The 18,801-nt window shown below is 43.7% G+C and overlaps 1 protein-coding gene across 17 annotated transcripts in view; it reads right to left on the bottom strand.

The window, feature by feature from the left end:
• Window positions 1–18,801, bottom strand: part of ACSL6 (acyl-CoA synthetase long chain family member 6) — an 82,873-nt gene that overhangs the window by 31,898 nt on the left and 32,174 nt on the right. For 16 of the 17 annotated variants that reach the window (XM_083487879.1, XM_083487882.1, XM_083487867.1 and 13 more), the window contains 3 exons: window positions 5,016–5,236; window positions 2,524–2,638; window positions 1,548–1,612 (listed from right to left, as the gene is read on the bottom strand). In XM_083487879.1, coding sequence (XP_083344005.1) covers window positions 1,548–1,612; window positions 2,524–2,638; window positions 5,016–5,236 — 401 coding nt within the window. Of the gene's footprint in view, window positions 1–1,547; window positions 1,613–2,523; window positions 2,639–5,015; window positions 5,237–10,487; window positions 10,644–18,801 lie in introns of all 17 variants that reach the window. The other variant, XM_083487881.1, reaches the window with a different exon arrangement.

Here is an 18,801-nt window from a genome sequence, read left to right as displayed (position 1 = left end):
TTGTGTTTGTCTGTTCACAAACAGCTCTTATAGTGTATGGGCACTTCCAAAGAGTTGTTTAGGTAAAGGTAAAGGGACCCCTGGCTGTTAGGTCCAGTCGCAGACGAGACTGGATTTGCGGCACTCATCTTGCTTTACTGGCCGAGGGAGCCGGCATACAGCTTCCAGGTCATGTGGCCAGCATGACTAAGCTGCTTCTGGTGAAACCAGAGCAGTGCACGGAAATGCCATTTACCTTCCCGCCAGAGCGGTACCTATTTATCTACTTGCACTTCCTGCTTTCGAACTGCTAGGTTGGCAGGAGCAGGGACCAAACAACGGGAGCTCACCCCGTCGCAGGGATTCGAACCGCCAACCTTCTGATCAGCAAGCCCTAGGCTCTGTGGTTTAACCCACAGCGCCACCCGCGTCTCATAAAGAGTTGTTTACTGTCAACCAAAGAAGAATGGCAACTTAAGTTGACAAAATATGCACAACTTGCAGACTTAACATGTAGAATAAGAAAACAAGAAGAACATACATTTAAAGAAGATTGGAAAACATTTATTGAATATATGGGAAATAATTGTGTACAGCTGAAAACACTGGCAGCATTAAGATAAATTAAACAGTGTAAATAACTTTTGATGGATGCAGTAATGGAATACTGATTGGTATAGTTTTTGTAAAATATTCAGGGATTTATGATATTAAAATGAATATATATATATATATATATATATATATATATATATATATGAGTTGTTTACTATGAATTTGGTGGTTCTCATGCATGGAAGTTTTGTGCAGCATCCACACATCATATTCATCAAAATGCTGTCCCATATTGTTTTCCCATTAAGTAATTTGATTTTAACCTCCCTCCCTTCAGAAATAGTAAATCTAGATGTCAGGGAACTGCCATCAGCTCAGAGGCAAGAGGTGGAAGAGCAGTTGGGTTACAGGGAGCCTCCGAAGATCGTGCAAAGCAGCTCTTACCCGGCGAGGAGGGAAGCCCCGCCTCCAGTGGGGAAGTGATACAGGGCTCGGAAGATGCTAGAAAGAGCCGCAACACCGGGCCTGAGAAAAGCAGGGGGGAGGCAGGTCCCCCTTTGCCCACGCCCTCTCTGCGCAGTCGGTTTACACACAGAGAGGGGAGGTGTAGGATGGGGGACAAAAGACTGCTATGCTGGGGAAAGTTTAAGGACCGCCCACTCCCAGATTCTGCTAGCGAGTGAGCAGACATGGACTTGAGACACTCTGCACTGTAAATGTTTTGTACAGATAATAAAGCCTTGAAAAGACCAGTGGGAGTCTTGCCTGTTCGCTCTTGAGCAACCACACCGGCAGACACACATAACACCAGATAAAATTGGAAAGAAGATATGGGATGTCATCTTAATGAGGACAACATCATATGGACACTACAGAAACCTTCCATATGTGAGCATTACTAAGTTCACAACAAACTGCTGTGTGGAAGGAACACATATTCCACAAGAGCAATAATTCAAAAACCCTCTTCTAATGTTGTTGTTCTATTAAGAAAAATATAACATGAACCTCACCTCTTTATAGGTCAACCACTGGTAAGGCTGTTTTGGTTTCCTGAATCCTAAGCAGGGGCCATTTTCTAAAGAAAAACAGATGAAATGAGCTATAAGAACCATAATTCTTTCCCAAAAAGATGGTTAATAATGCACTTCCTGGCAGCCTGAGTGCTCCTCAGCAGGACTAAAAATAAACCATTGTTATTATCAAGGTCAGGGTGTATGTCAGCAATCCAGGAGTTCATACAGAGAACCATCAAATGCAAACAGAAGCTATCTTGCCTAATGGAATATTGCATTCTGTAAGTTCCCTCAAGGACCATTCAGTGTTCTCATTTAGAAATGAGAAGGTGACTGTGACATTAAGCACCTCCACTGCCTTATTAATATATCTAGACTCTAGAGGGCTGCATCATCATTATCTGATTGATACTCCCATTCTAAATGTCACCTCCCATTGGTTCAGTTTCCTTTAGCAGAAGGGAAAATAAGAAAAACCTCCATCTAACAAGAACAAAATACTGCATATTTTTCAGGAGGGATGGAAGGGAGGGCTATAGGAGGTGTGATTATAACATCAGATTTATCCTAAAGGTTGGTAGAATTGTTATAGCATGATTTTAGCTCCTCCTGGAATTAGCGATATTATCTCTTTTGCTTCAGAACAGAGTAATTTATACTCTGATTACTGTTCACCCAAAGAGGGGCTGCCAGAAAGCACGCACACACAGTTAATACTGCTAGATGCTGAAGCTGTTTGAACCAATGTGCAAGGGTTGCAATATCAATCACAGTGAACGATTTGGACCACCACCTCGTTTTCTAGATCCCAAACTGCTTCCAGCCCATTGCAGTTTCCAATCTTGGTCAACATCAAAGTTCAGTTCACAACTGGCCTCTTACAGAAACTGAGCCAACAGCCCCCTGTGGGTCTAGTAGGAAGTTTAGGCGAGAAGATGAACATTATGATCTACAAGTCCACATTAACACTTACCAGAGATATGAAAACCCCTTCTAAAAACCTCATACATGGTCCTTGCATCATCATAGTAGTGGGTTAGCAGTTGGGAGCTGTTGCCTATTACAGATCTCCGTGCCCCATCCCAGCCCTACAGTGAAACAACACAGACAATGGGAGATCAGGAATTTGGCCCTTAGAGTCACATTCCAGTTACTCAGACAAAGTTCTTAAAGCCATTGAAGTACAGACTCTGAGACAGTATAAAGAATGCTATGCTAAACACTCCTTAATCCCCAATGCAAACAGACATGCAGCCTATACTTACACATAGCTGCATTAGCTCACATTGATCCCTTCTTGTCCCTGGTTTCTCCACCCTTTTTCATGTCTTTCCGGCAAGACTGTCAAGATGCTAAAGAATGTGAGGGTTGACATGCCTGGCTACGTCCCTTTTGTCAATTTACAGTAGCACTATTTGGGCATTTAACTGTGCTCATGTGTAAGCAATCACACAATGCAGAGTGGGGAGGACACTGCTAAGCCCTCCTCTCTAGCATGCCATCTCTGTTCTACAAACAACTCTTCCAAGAGTTGCAAAAGTCTGTAGCACGGAGCTTCCTCTTCTCACGCAGGTCGCCTGCTTGATTTAAAAGCCAGATTGTGCAACTGCTTACACATGCGGATGCTTGGATTGTGCTACAGAATAAATAGTGGCAGCATGATCGCTCAAAGGCCAAAGAGCATACAAGCATGCGCTTTCAGGAGCCTCAGCTGTAGGAGAGCATGTGGATGGATATATCAGTCTGTGTTACCTTCAAAGCCACATGTTATGGTGCAGTGAAAACATAATTGCTTGCTAAAAGTTTCTATTTATGCTTCGTTTATGCATAACATTACAGAACATTCCAAACCTGCAATTTTGCCGTATTGATTTTTCTGAATCCTTGTTTTGTACAATGTGCTTTCAAAATACTCTTACCGCTGGCTGCAGAAATGCTCCCTGTGGACACTTGCATGGAATTAAATGTATATTTCATGAGTCTTGCTGCATCATTCATGTTACTCACAAAGAAGTCAGTTGGAGGGGGGGGGGTACTGTTCTATACACAGCTGTGTGCCTCAACCTTCAAAACAGTTGCTTTCCCCCTACTCACCTTTGACAGTGTCTCTTTATGTAGTTGAACACTGGCACAATGTGAATTTTGTGGCCTACTATCTCATTTCTATTGTAGTGGGAACATTTTAATTGTCTCCTTATTTTATACATCAAAGAGTAGCCTAAAGTTTCAATCAAAATTTTCCTGAACTTTCCTTTTTCAAATAAAATTAATAAATCCACTGATCAGCCTGGATATTATTATTATTATTATTATTATTATTATTAGATGGTCGTCCTTCTCCAGATCGGTTGAAGAAAATACCAGGTTTAGGTATGGCTGATCCTTGTGATTAGTGGACTTGAAAAAAACTAGATCTCATCATTACAGCTCAGAGACAATGTATTCTTAATTATTCCTCTGTGTTGACTTCTGCCCCTTCAGTATTTTCATTCTGAATTCCTTTCTCCGATTGGCTTACTGCATGGTTGCTTGGTGATTTCTCAGATTAGGGGGAAAAGCTTCATGTATCACTGGTTGAGCAGTCCATTTGCCTCAGCAATCCCTCATAAGCCCATGTGATAAAACCACTTCAACACCCACCGTGCCCAAGTAGTTTGTTTTCAGCTGTCTCAAAATTATATATTTGGATAACACTAAGTAACCCCAAAAGCATAAAGGATTAGAGTGCACAATTACTATAGGTAAGTTTTTGTATGGACTTTAAAAATAAAATAATAATGAGGGGTTTTTGAGTACCATAACACGAATCTCAATAGTATAATTACCTTGCTTTGTCTAGGCTTTTACAAATATGTCTCCAAGGACTAAAAGCATGTTACAAACAAGAACAATGGCAAGGGGACTGTATTGCATCATTAATTTTTCAGAAAACAAACATGTAAATATTTCATTAATATTTAGGCAGCTAGATATCCCATGTTTTATCATTTTCGGTGAAGGTCAGCACAAAAAAACACTTTGCTCCACAGAACTGGAATTCAGTCCAGCAAGTGCTTTCTTGAAAGTGCTTGTTCATCACAAACAAACATATTTTTAAAAATAAGATATCAAAGTAATACCAAGCTAATGAAATATTCAGTAATTATTTGGATTAAGGCATTTTTGCTGCAAAAACAAATATGTGGTTGAGAGGCGCACGTGGCAGTAATCTGCAGACAAGCAGGCCATACTAAGTTTGTTCTGATATATTAGTATCCAGAGGAAAACTCAAAAACAACTTTGGACAAACCATTCTGTTAAAATCAATTGTACTGTCACAACATTTAAGATTGCTGCCTATGAATATTGTAAAAAATCAATGATGTAAGAGCCATGCTGCCTACTAATGAAAAAAGTGCAGCAAGAACAGCAACAACTTTTCATAAAGTCCAACTCTTGTTCTTTGTAAAGAGCATAAAGACTCACCTCAACTTCTTCTGATTGCATCAAGAGGTCACATGGTGGTTTCACTGCTTTTGGCCGGCTGGCCAACCAGTAAGCAACAACAGCTGCAAAGGCACCAATGCCAACCAAGGTAGCAGCCGGCAAACTTCGGAAAAACTGACTGAAGTCTTCAAACTCTGGAAGCCGCAGGTTCCTGAGGATCTCTTGCGCTTGCATCTTTTCAAAGATTGAAATGGCAACTTCTGCAGAACCCAATGGAGAAACAATGAATTAGTTCACAGCAGGGTCAAAAGACACAGGACCCCAAAGGTGGGATTTTTTAGGACCACACAACACCAATCTTAAAGGATCTTCACAGGCTCCCAGTACATTTCCGAGAACAATTCAAAGTGTTGGTGCTGACCTTTGAAGCCCTAAACGACCTCAGCCCAGTATACCTGAAGGAGCATCTCCACCTCTATCGTTCAGCCCAGACATGGAGGTCCTCCTCCAAGGATCTTCTGCTGGTTCCTTCAGCACGAGAAATGAAGTTACAGGGAACCAGGCAGAAGGCCTTCTCGGTGATGCCCTCCATGTGGAACGCCTTCCCTTCAGATGTCAAGGACCATCTTCTCCTTTACCTCAGCAGCCAAGGGTCTTGTGCCAGCCCCGGCCAGCACTGACTCAGATTGGGCCTTGACACCCACCCATAGTGCATTTTGCTTCATAATATTTCCGGGGTGGGGTGGGGGGATGAAATGGGACACTTTCAACTAGGGTGCCACTTTCTGTGGCCAAAGTAAAATATCAACCAACTCATGGTTGCTACGCCTCTCCTATAACTATAGTCTTATTAAGAAAACAACAACTGAAAATGCCCACACAAAAGCTGCTTCCAGCAAGAGAAGGGCTCTGTGCTTACTTATGGATTTCATTTCAAATATCATTAAGCCCCAATAACAACCTCATGATGACATGACATCACAGCATGTTGAAAACAAAAGCAAGTGTTGCTTCTGTGAGAAGCAGCAAATCCCTCAGTTATGAAAACCCTTAACAGAAAATTTAGACCAGAACTAAAGCCATAACACTTTCAGTGTACATCTTTGAGAATGCTTAAAACCTGCTTGTTTACTTGCCTCCACTTTGAGCACCCTTGAAGAATTTATAAGAAACCATTTTTTTTAACATAAAGCTGTAGCTTAATTTAATTTCTGCCAACAGACATCAGAACATAGGGTGCTTATTGTTTTTGGTGCAGTGAGTGATATGCTGGTATATAGCAAAACTCAGGTGGCATTAGGCAAACTACAGCCATCACTTCAGGTCCAATAGACTACAATAGCTTTCCAGAGAGCTACAGGACACAGGGCTGCTACTGCCGCAGCAAATCTATTTCACAGTAGTACTTTGCCACAGTAGTACTTTGCTGAGAGGACACACAATTAAAATGCACCCAACATAAACCCACTAGTTCATCCTGCAGCAACCACAAGCTCACCTACGCTTGTCCCTTCAGCGAAGGCAAGGCCAGGCCAGCTCCCAGAAAGAGAGTTTCAGAAATGACAAATCGCTCCAGTGGGTCATTGGTTTCATGTTCAGTGATGGAACAGAGATAATTATCCAACGGCATTGCCAGCCACAAGGAGAGTTCTGAATATCTTTGAAGAGAGGGTGTAGCTATGTCTCTGTCTGTCTGTCTGTCGCGCTCTCTCTCTCTCTCTCTCTCTCTCTCTCTCTCTCTCTCTCTCTCTCTCTCATTAAGCTCACAATGTTCCGTTTTGTTTGTTTGGAAATTTTCCAAGCTCTTTGGCTTTATCCCTCTGTGTAATGGTTTGTAAATAATCAAGCGTAGAAGTCAGGAATTCATTCTAGCTTTGTGCATAGCATTCTGAAGTACAAGATAGGAAGCTATTAGAGGAGTTGGGGAAGTATGAGAACTGCAGATTATGTTCTCACAACATGTGTGGTAGCAACCCAGTTTCTGGGTTGCATACTTTCAGGCTGCCTGTGGGAACTCTCATGCCTGAATGCTATTTCATGGGAGGGGGCAGGAATATCTGCCCACAGAAAAAACAACCATTGTCTTTTTTTCTGATGTACTAGTTTTCTATGTTCATGTGTTATCTTTTTCCATTCAGGAAATATTCAGGCATGTGCACACCCACTAGCTATCTATTATTATTAATAATAATTAAATTTATTAGGTGCCTTCTCTCACTAAAGGCAATTCAAGGCATCTTTACAAAACAAAATGACAAACAGCAAAATAGCATGTATCAAAAGTGGTACAAGCTAGAAGCAGGGTTGTATCACATCTGCTTTTTATAAAACTAGGCTCAGGTTCCTTTAAGGAACCTGTTTTTATTTTGATTATGTATTTTTTTGTTTTTATATTGTGATTTTATCCTGTTCTGAGACCTGTGAGTATAGGGCAGTATACAAATTTAATAGAAGAAGGAGGAGGAGGAGGAGGAGGAGGAGGTTGCAATTTAAACTTGCATACCCAGGCCCAGTAAGTCCACAGCTGATGTAAAAAGTTTGTGGGCAGGCTCAATTAAAACTCAATGGCTTGCAGAGGCGGCCATGATGATCCCTGCCAGCCACTGGACTCAGAGCAGAGCATCCTGGCATGGTGGCAGACTGTGCTGAGACACAACAGTCATACCACGTTTATTAAAAGGTGAGAGGGCTTTGTAAACAATAACCTTCATAATCCAGCTTGTTAATATTATAAGTGATAATAATTTATCCATAGGTTTGGGCTGGCAATTGTGGCAGGGCTGGAATTTACGAGATTTGCAAACTGTAGAAATGGAAGGATCAGACTAGCAGATCATATAACAGTGATAAAACACCATGTAGCTCACCTAGCTTACAGCTGACATGAAAGACCCAGAAGCTGAATGGAACAAGGAAAGGAGAATAGACAGTCAACATGAGTTGTGGGTGTAACCACTGCAAGGGGCAGGAAGAAACTGGAAACTTTCCTTCCTTTAATTTCATTATGTCCATATATTTTAGGATCCAAGCCAATATTTGTGCAATTTGTCTGCTTTGAAGCAGTGACTCAGTACCATTTGGCAGCACTGATTTAGACAATTATGATTCCTATTTTCTCTAAGTAGATTTGGGTTAAAGTAAATTCTATGCATTGTTATTATTGCTCTGGTAAAGCATTTAATTTTCATTGCCGCAGATTTATCATCATATAGAATCATAGAACTGTAGAGTTGGAATGGACCACAAGGTCCAACCCTGTGAAATGCAGGAATCTGTCGCCCGCCAGAGGACTTGAACGCACAACCTTGAGATTAAGAGTCTCATGCTCTATTGACTGAGCTATCACACCGTAAACCACACAGTTAGTTAGTTATTGGTTGCTTCAGGGTGTGCATTTATTCTGTGATCCACTCTGAGACCTGTGGGTATAGGGCAGTATATAAATTCAATACATACATACATACATACATACATACATACATACATATATACATACATACATAATTTTTTTAAAAAATAAAGCCCTAAGAGTGTGTGATAATTAATCCTTTCCTGAACTTTTCTTGTCACCTATCAGCTTACAGTGGTGCCCCGCAAGACGAATGCCTCGCAAGACGAAAAACTCGCTAGACGAAAGGGTTTTGCAGTTTTTGAGCTGCTTCGCAAGACGAATTTCCCTATGGGCTTGCTTCACAAGACGAAAACGTCTTGCAAGTTTGTTTCCTTTTTCTTAACACCGTTAATACAGTTGCGACTTGACTTCAAGGAGCAACTCATAGAACGCGGTGTGGTAGCCTTTTTTGAGGTTTTTGAAGACTTTGGTGATTTTTGAAGCTTTTCCAAAACTTTTCCGACACCGTGCTTCGCAAGACGAAAAATTCGCTAGGTGAAAAAACTCACGGAACGAATTAATTTCGTCTTGCGAGGCACCACTGTATTTTGTTCTCTCTAGAAGAAGAAGAGTTTGGATTTGATATCCTGCTTTATCACCACTACCCGAAGGAGTCTCAAAGCGGCTAACATTCTTCTTTCCCTTCCTCCCAACAGCTCCCACTGAATAAGCACTGCAACATCTATAGAAAACAGAAATTACTACATTCAGCAAGCAAGAGAGTGTGCTATAAAACCACCTACATTGATGTAATGATGGCTCAAGTGTGGTCTGACGTTACAGCTCCTATGCTTTAGCCCTGTGCAGGTGTTTACTCTACATGGAAAACAGTGTGTGAAAGTGGTATATATGAACCTGCCTGACACAGAGTCAGATCCTTGGTAATCTAACCCAATATAATCTGATCAGCAGCTCTCAAGGGCCTTTTCCCATCAAAAGGCTACTTCATCCTTTTTAAACTGTATATGTCCTGAATTGAACCTGGGGCATTCTGTACACACAGCACGTGTTCTACTATTAAACTATGGCTACTCCTGATTCGATGGCACTCCTTGGCATACAACTCATGTGGATGAAACCAAATGCCTGTAGGCTCCCTATGCACAACTTACCCTGCCAGTATTTTTCAGGTGCAGGCCTGTGCACAAACAACCAAGGGTGAGACCAGCTACTGGCTCCTCCCCACAATGCATTCATTTTCATACTTCAACAGGACCACTGAGTGAAGTGTGGAGATGAGTGATCTCAGATGTGGAGCAGGAGAAACTATTTCACTATCTAAGGAGTCCCCTCAACAGTCAAGTGTGATATCTGTTCAAGAAGTGCTACAAATTTCTCAAGCCCTTAATAATAATCTGACTGGGTTACCCCAGCCACTCTGGGTGGCTTCCAACAAATTAAAACACAATAAGGCATCAAACACTAAAAATTCTCTGAATTTTAAGGAGAATGTGGAAGTCTTCTAGGATTCACATTAGGGTATGAAACAGGATATCCAGTACTCTTTACTTCACAGAGTTCTTTAAAAGAATAAGGACGCAACCTTATTCAAGCCCCTCCCTACCATGGACCCAGCAACTCCTAGACCTAGACCTGAAGTCTTCTTTGGTTGCACTGGTAACTTCTGGTAGACTGGGACCACTCCTTGGACAAAGAGAGGAAATAGCCTACTGATGATCAGACCAAACTACCTGATAAATGGCGTGCCATGACTGGCATTTTGGATGCTCTATTTCCCCCAAAAGGAGATGTGGCAGGGAGGCAATTAGAATCAGGGCCATGGCTCGCAGAGGAATGGCATTGGCCAGAGGCAGTGGGTCACAAGATAAAACTACCACCAATTACTCCGGAGAGGTCACTAAGGCCTTTGTTTTACAAGAATAGTGAATCTGAGTGGCTTATACTGTCAGTCCCTCATGCTTTTCTGCAGCATCCAAAAAAAGAACTTTCAGTCTCCCCCTGCTACATGCACTACGATCATGGGTAGGAGAAACAAGCATTTTGTTTTGGCCATTACAGAGAAGGATCAGAACAAGGGAGGGTGAGGCACTTCTCTAAATATTTGCAGCTACTCTGCACTTACAAGATTTATCCAGTGTGAGTAACAATTTCCCTCCTACTGTGATGGCTCTCTCTCCCCAATTCTGCTTTAGTAGGTGTGGAAACAAAGCATTGCATCCAGTGGGAAGAGAATGACTACACAGGGCAGAAGAGTGTTGGTGGAAAGTCTGTTTGCTCTTTTACCGAAAGGAGATGTTTCTCGTGCTGGAAACACTCTACAACGAAAGCCGAAAGGTTGCACAGCATGAATATGACCTTATCTTGGAAACTGACAAATTCTGTGGCCTGTTGATGTTGGTGGTGATGATAGTGGCAGTGTTTTTAAAGAATCCCCCAGCCACGGCAGCTTTAAAATATAATTTTGTTTTGCGCTATTAAAGGTCCTTCCTAGCTGTTTGCTCTTATAAGCCTGGCATATATGAGGAGCCTAGTGTGTGAGGAAAGGTTTGGTGAAGTTGCACCTTTTAGAGATTCAGTATGGCTTTTAACCTAGTGTGTCATACAAATGTCAACACCTCAATGAGCCCAAATAAGCCCCCTAGTCTTCCAGCCAAGGATGGAAGGATCTGCCAATTTCGGTTCTTATTTTTCCACATTCAAATTCAGTTCTCCACATTTTGAAGCAATTAGCAATTGAAAATCCATCAGGATTTTACTGCAAATTTCTCACGATAAACACATTTTTATATGCAGTTTTGACCAATGTACATATTTTTTCAAGCAATTTCCCCTGATATAATCTATGTTTTGCACTCATTTTTATGCACTTCCCCCTAAGACATACAAACATTGTTGGGTTGGAGAACTGTATTGCAAAATTCAGATAAATGCACATTTCAAAGGAGCCCTGTGTTTCAGTTCACGTATTATTTTAGAATGTGTGAACTTGATAGATTCAGCTTTCAATGCCTACTGAATCAAATATCTCCCCCAACCTTGCTTCCCACCATATCTTCTTACATTCTTCGACTTCTACTGCTTCCCTTTGTATCAACTTCACACAATGATCTCTGCATCCACCTCATTGCTTTTCATGTGTCTGTGCTGCCCTCAGCCTCTTTGTCTCTTACCTTCTGTCCCCCTGCGAGGTTTTCCCCTCATAGCTCCCTCTCATCACTGCTGCCTAATGCAAGGTTCCTTTCATATCCCCTCCTCTAACAGATTCCAAAATCAGATCCCTTTCGATGCCTCCCCATTTGCAGCCAGGTACTCTCTGGCAGCTTCAACTGTGTGAGTGTGTGTAACTCTCTTCTAAATTCAAAACCCTTCCCCTGTTGCCTGAACAAAGTGGAATGCTTGCTAAGTAACACCCTGTTGCCATGACAGCATCGCCTTGTATTCAGAGACACCCGCAGCGATGCTTTTGAGATGAACTGTTTAGGATACATCCTGTAATCACACTTGAAGATATCTGTTACAACTGTGACAATAAGAAGTTTGCTTGCAAACAACAGCAAAGCATTCTGAAATGTGAATTGGCCAGGTTCCTCAGGTAACATGGGTTTTGATAGTTCAAGCATGCAGTTTGATAGCGGGGAAAATGCATCCCAAATCCAGTGGCAATTGGGCTGTGCATCCATCTCTTTCCCCCTCATTTTGTGGCTTTCAAATCTGTTTCAAATGCACAACTGCAATATTTATTTCATGCCGAATATGCAGCAGAATAATGAGGAGGTCACTAAATCCAGTGCTGGCAGAATCCTAAGCTAAGAACTAAGGGCCGAGATCTGAATCAACTTGTTCAGGATTGCCAAGCACAGTCTGTGGATGAGTATTTCCTTCACCATGAACTAAATGGTTTAAAGCCACATTTAGAAGAAGAAGCATGAGAAATCTCTGAGTATAAAAGAATTCAAAAGAAGGATGATACATGTTGGCTACAAAGTTACAAAACACACACACACACACACACACACACACACACACACACACACACACACAGCAGCAGCAGCAGCTTCTTCCCAAATACATGAAGATGAAGCAATCCTTTTCCAGTTGCTACTTCCAAGTGTTTTAAAGGGGAAACACATAGGCATCCTATTTTGTACCTTGAGATCAGAACCCAAGTTCACAATGTATAATAAGGAGTAGGTTACCAACCATCCCATTCACACCTGAAATGATAAAGAGTATATCAAAATATTAATACTGTATTCCACCACCCTCCTGTTTCTTAAAATGACTCTGCCCTTTCTCACTTGCTGATTGTTATGCCTCTCAGAATGGCTTCTGAGACACCTTCCTCCTCACCTCCATCAAATCACTCCTCAGTTCCTCCTCTGTTTCATGAAGCATTTAGAACAACATCCTTGCCCCAATTATCTCCTATAAGTATGTGAGGCTAAAATAAGCCCATTATTCTTATTCTGTTTACCTCCGCCTCTATCTGTCCCCACTTCCAGAGTTTTCACTTCTTGTTGTGGCTTTCTCTTTTGCAGATTGTTTGTTGGGTAAGGGACCTGTCAGACCTGTTCTTCGTAAATTGCCATGTGTACAATCAATAGCACTATATCAGTATGTTCAGTGATCAACAATTACTTAGCCATGAACATCATCACACTGCCTAAATTGCAGTTTAAGCAATTGCTTTCTGTTTCCTATTCAATTTGGTGCCAGGAGACACACAGGTGCTACTGTTAATAGGTACCTTAAAGAGATTAGCTTCAAAAATAGAACTGATGGGCAGGCACACAAACAATCATCTCTTCATGACTGATATTATTGCAGTATTATTATGCGTGTACTGCTAAGCACTTCCTCTCCCAAGCAGCAGCAAGTTTAACTCTTCCTTTCTTTTGCAACAAAAGTGACTATTACGCTGCTCAATATTACATTTCTATTTTGCTGTGCCAGTTATTTATTGTAGACTCTGCTTAATTAATTCAGCAAAGCTTACATTTTACAGTTTAGTATCCAACATCCCCCTGAGGTGGTAACTTCTTGGTAACTATCTCTTTCTGGCACGTCCCTGGTAGAAAAGGGTGGCTACTGAGTCACTACCTCCAGGGGCAGAGGCAATGCGCCTCTGAATAACAGTTGCTAGGATACAAGAGGAGAGGGCTATTATGTTGCTGTCCTGGCTTCCCATAGGCATCCTCTTGGCCTCTGTGGGAAACAGGATGCTGAACTAGATTAGCCTTTGGTCCAATTCAGCAGGGCTCTCCTTACGTGCTTAACCTCAAGAACAGTTAGTTTACCACACACTCCTTAAAATTGTTGGGGAGGGAGGAAATATTCCAGTGTGGTGCCAGTTGGGAGGGGAGAAAAGCAAACATCCTAGGTATATCTGCCACTTTGAATAGTTCGGCACCTATGATTATCTCCCATCTTTTTCATTCTGAGGAGTCAGTAATGAAACACTTGGGTAAATGAAGCCAAGGTCGATCAATTGCATGGGCTAATAGATTCATACATGGAGCCATATAAAGACATATTTTGACCAGAATTTAATAAATAAAGGGAGCTGTGCACACAATTAAGTAAGAGGAGAAAACTCCGTAGTGGAATGCTGTCAATAAACCGAGGAGATTAGGTATAGAATAAAAACAAGTGTTTATATTAAAAGCAAACAAACCTGGAATTCTTTCTTCCCACCTTTGGAATATATTTTTAAAATCAATACTTCTAAACTACTTGTACTGCTATTCTCTCCAATTCAAATCTGATTTCTTCATTTCTGTGGCTCACAGATATTCTGACTAGGACAACACATTAAAAGGTTAATCTTGATTTTTTCTGTCTAAGAGCAGCTTGACAATGACCCTGTCCTGAGTCAGCCTGGAGTCTGCAGCCCCATTTTGGGACATGGCCCAATACTTACAGCACAAAAATAACTCCCTCTGAGTCAAGCTAGCAGAGAGCAGCAGCATCCAACAGGTGAGATAGGAGAAATTAGGTTTTGTAAAGAAAGAAATGGGGAGAATGAATACTCAAACCTGCTAATGCCCCCACCCCCAAGGAATGTTCTACCCAAACCCTGGGTGCCAATCTCCTGAGTTTTAATGGGATATTGAATAACCAGGGTGAAAACCAACCCTGCCAAGTAGTACAGCCATCATCCCTGTTAGTGCCCCCAGGCTGTTTCTGGACATCCTTGGGATTCAGAGAGACAAGCGCCAAACCGTCTACTCACTCTCTATCTCTTGAGCCCCAAACAAACAAATCATTCAGGAGCACCAAGCAGCCAGGTACCAGATTTAGAGTCAGGCTTACTTCAAGAAAGCACACCAGGATAAATGCAATACTTTATTAAGGACGTTAGACGCATAAGCATAAGAACCTATTACCAGTAATAAGATAAAGGACTAACAGTACTCAAGTACAGAACAGAAAATAACAAAGCTAGTGTGCCTCACCCTAACACTAACCATTAAGAGTCAGAGACCCCCACCAAACTAGCAAGCTGCATCCAGGCACACATAGGTGTTGTAGTCCACAATCTTCATCAAAATGGGGGCCACCAGACACTTGGATAAAGGAACACAGGTATTGTTTGGCCTCTCAGGGCCCAGAGGCTACTTCACAGCACAAGAGACTGTGCATGCCTGCTGACCATGCAGCTACTCACTTTCTGCACAGTCGTAGTGACCGTGATACCATCTTGCACCAGACATCCATAGCTGGTAAGGTGAAACTAATTAATGGAACTTCTTTCCCCAATGAATACTGTACCCAGGACACTGAGTAAAATGCCCTTTTAAAATAGGCAAGAAAGTGGGGTGGGTGGGTTTCATTACAGGTTTGCTTTAGTGAATGGGGTAGGTGCAGCCAATTCTGACAGACAGAACTGGGACAGAATTGCCATTGGAAAGTTTCAGCCTCTTCTCCACCCTCAAAAATTTGATGATATGCTGCCATTATATAATCCAGGGGTCAGCAACCTTTTTCAGCTGTGGGTCGGTCCATCGTCCCTCAGACCATGTGGGGGGCCAGACTTTTTTTGGGGGGGGAATGAACGAATTTCTATGTCCCACAAATAACTCAGAGATGCATTTTTAATAAAAGCACGCATTCTACTCATGTAAAAACACCAGGCAGGCCCCACAAATAACCCAGAAAAGGACACATTCTACTCATGTAAAAACACGCTGATTCCCGGACCATCCGTGGGCCGGATTGAAAAGGCAATTGGGCTGCATCCGGCCCACGGGCCTTAGGTGCCTACCCCGGATATAATCTTCTACTCTTAGTAGAGGTAATGCAACTTTGCAAGACTCGCAGGTCCCATTTTCCACATACAAACACAAACAGCACACTCAGCCAGAATCTGGTGTCTATTCTATATGCTACTGCATACAACGGGGTTGGGAAATATTTTCAGACTGCTGGGCCAAGATCCTGTCTCCCTAAGGCCCAAACTGGGCAGGTGGATGAGGCAGCCTGCCTGTCAATTACCTAGTGTGAGGGTTTGATTAGCTGCTTGTGCGTGAAAACGTGCTCCCTCAGAGTTTGTGCGACCCCACAAACCTCCGTGTGTGACGGAGCTCCTCAGACATGTCTGCTCTAGTCACTAGTAGAGTCCGACAGTGGCTGTCTGCGGAAGCGTTTCCAGCAAAGAAGTTCCTTAACGGAAACGCGTCTCCTGGACTCACGGCGTGACAATTTCCTGCAAGGTGTGGGTCTCCCTATGGGAGACTCCGATACCTCCCCACTGTTCTCGCTGGAAGCCTCCCTGAGCCCTCCCTCCTGCTCGCATTCCCTCAGAGACCCACTCCTCCCCCTGCTGGTCCCTGCTTCAGCAGTTGAGTCTCTTTCATCCTGCCTGAGTCCCTCCACCACCTGATGCTCTGATGGCAGTTCCCTGACATCCACCTCCCCTCCAGGGCCCCCCTCACCCCCTCCCAATTCCTCCCCCCTGGGAGGTGAAGGGCTAAAACCCCGAAACGAATCTTCCTCATCTTCTGACGTCTCGAACAATTCTCTCCATCGATCGTCGTCCTGGCCAGCTGAATCCTCTTCCTCTTCAGAATCTGGGAACCCCTCCAACTCCTCTTCCTCGTCGGTGGTGGCAAAGTATTCCCTTCGGAACCTCGCTACCGGCTGAGGTTTACGTGGGAACCTCTGATGAAAAGTCTCTATTAAAACCTCGTCATTGACATCCTCTGCCCTAACCCAGGTGTTTTCCGACTCCGGTTCCCCTTCCCACATTACCAAATACTCTACTTGATCTCCCTTCCACCTGGAATCGAGGATCTCCGCTACATGGTAGCTGTGTTCCTTCTCCTCCATTGCTGGTCCCCTAGTGACCCTCCCCTCACTGTCTCCTCTATACGGTGACAGCAACGACCTGTGAAAAACTGGGTGCAGCTTCATGTGGTTCGGTAACCGGAGCCTGAAAGCCACTGGATTGACCTGCTGTATGACTTCAAACGGACCCAGCCTTTTGGGTCTTAATTTCTTACAACCTCCTTTGAATGGCAACCCTTGGGTTGACAGCCACACCTGGTCCCCCACCCTGATGCTTTCACCTTCCCTTCTGTTTTTGTCTGCCTGCCTCTTATATTCCTCCTTAGCCCTGTTTAAATTGAGTTGGAGCTGGCGATGGATCGCTTCCATTTCTTCCACGAACTGTTCTGCAGCTGGAACGCTCCAGTTCTCCCCCTCCCCCCCTGGGAAGGCTCTGGGATGGCACCCGTGATTAGCCAAAAAGGGGCTCATCCCCGTGGACACGTTCTCTGCATTGTTGTAGGCAAATTCTGCCAACGCCAACTTCTCCACCCAATCATTCTCTCTGTCATTAACATAACACCTCAAATATTGTTGGAGAACCCCATTTGCTCTTTCCGCCTGCCCGTTGGTTTCAGGATGACGGGCCGTCGAGAAATTAACCTCTACATGCAGTAAGCTCATGAGCTTCCTCCAGAACCTGGAAGTAAATTGTTTCCCTCGGTCTGAAACCACCCTCAAGGGGGCGCCATGCAACCTAAACACATTCTCTACAAACAATTTGGCGGTTTCTTCTGCTGTAACCGCATGTGAGCAGGCTATGAAGTGGGCCATTTTAGTTAACAGGTCTACTACAACCATGATGGCTGTTTTCCCTCTAGACCTTGGCAGATCAGTCATGAAATCTATTGCCACTGCTTCCCACGGTCTCTCAGGTGTGGGCAGTGGTTCTAATAAACCAGCCGGCGCCCGCCTCTCCCCCTTGGCTCTTTGGCATTGTTCACACCCTCTCACATACTCCCGCACATCTTCCCTGACCTTGGGCCACCAAAATTCCCTGGTAACCAGCCACATGGTCTTGTGTTGCCCAAAGTGCCCTGCTGTGGGGCTATCGTGCAGCTGCTTGAGTACCTTCTCCCTCAATTCCCCTTCAGGTATATATAACGCTCCCTTATAATACAATGCCCCATTTCTCTCCTCAAAACCACCGGATTTGTCTTCCTCCCCTCTGAGATCCCTGAGTTTCCCCTGGGCGTATGCATCCTGCACCGTACCCTCTACCAATTCCCTTTGCCCCACCAAAGTCGCCCCACACACCCAGCGGTCCTCTGGAATGATATGGGTTTCTTCGGGTGCTCCCTCCCCCTCCAAATATTCAGGTTTGCGTGAGAGAGCGTCCGCCCTAACATTCTCTGGGCCTGGCACATAACAAATCTCAAAGTTAAATTTGGAGAACTCTTGGGCCCATCTCAACTGCCTTTGGTTGAGCACTCGCGCCGTTCTCCAGTACTCTAGATTTTTATGGTCCGTGCACACTTGCACTTTATGTTGTGCACCAACTAGCAGATGCCTCCATCTCCGGAACGCCTCATGAATAGCAAGCAGTTCTCGGTCGTACACCGTGTAGTTCCTCTCGGATTTGTTCAGCTTCCGCGAGAAGAAGGCACACGGACGCCACTCTGACTCCTCCTTCCCCGGCTGCAGAAGAAGCACCGCCCCTATGGCTCTGTCAGATGCGTCTGTTTCAACCCTTAGCTTCTTTCGTAAATCCACATGCAGAAGTTGTTCTTCAGAGGCGAAGGCCCTTTTCAGTTCCTCAAACGCTCGCTCCGCCTCCGCCGTCCATACAAACTTCTTTTTACTGCTGAGACAGTCAGTGATGGGCGCCGTCAGATGGGCGAAGTTGCGGATGAACTTACGATAAAAGTTTCCAAACCCTAGGAACCTCTGCACATCCTTCTTGGTTTTGGGTGTTTTCCATTCCAGCACTGCCTGTACCTTGCCGGGATCCATGGCCAATCCCTTGTCTGACAGGCGGTACCCCAGGAATTCCACCTCCTTGGTATGGAACCGACACTTCTCCAGTTTGACCCACAGCCTGTTGGCTTGCAGTCTGCTCAACACTTCTCTGACGTCTCTCACATGTTGCTCCTCATTCTCAGAATACACCAACACATCATCTAGAAAGGCAACGCAATTCTTGTAGAG

The sequence above is a fragment of the Podarcis liolepis genome (genome assembly GCF_965112155.1).
Source record: "Podarcis liolepis genome assembly, chromosome: 2".
NCBI lineage: Eukaryota > Metazoa > Chordata > Lepidosauria > Squamata > Lacertidae > Podarcis > Podarcis liolepis.
Note: the sequence above shows the minus strand (reverse complement) of the source record. Positions and strands in the feature narration are given on the sequence as shown.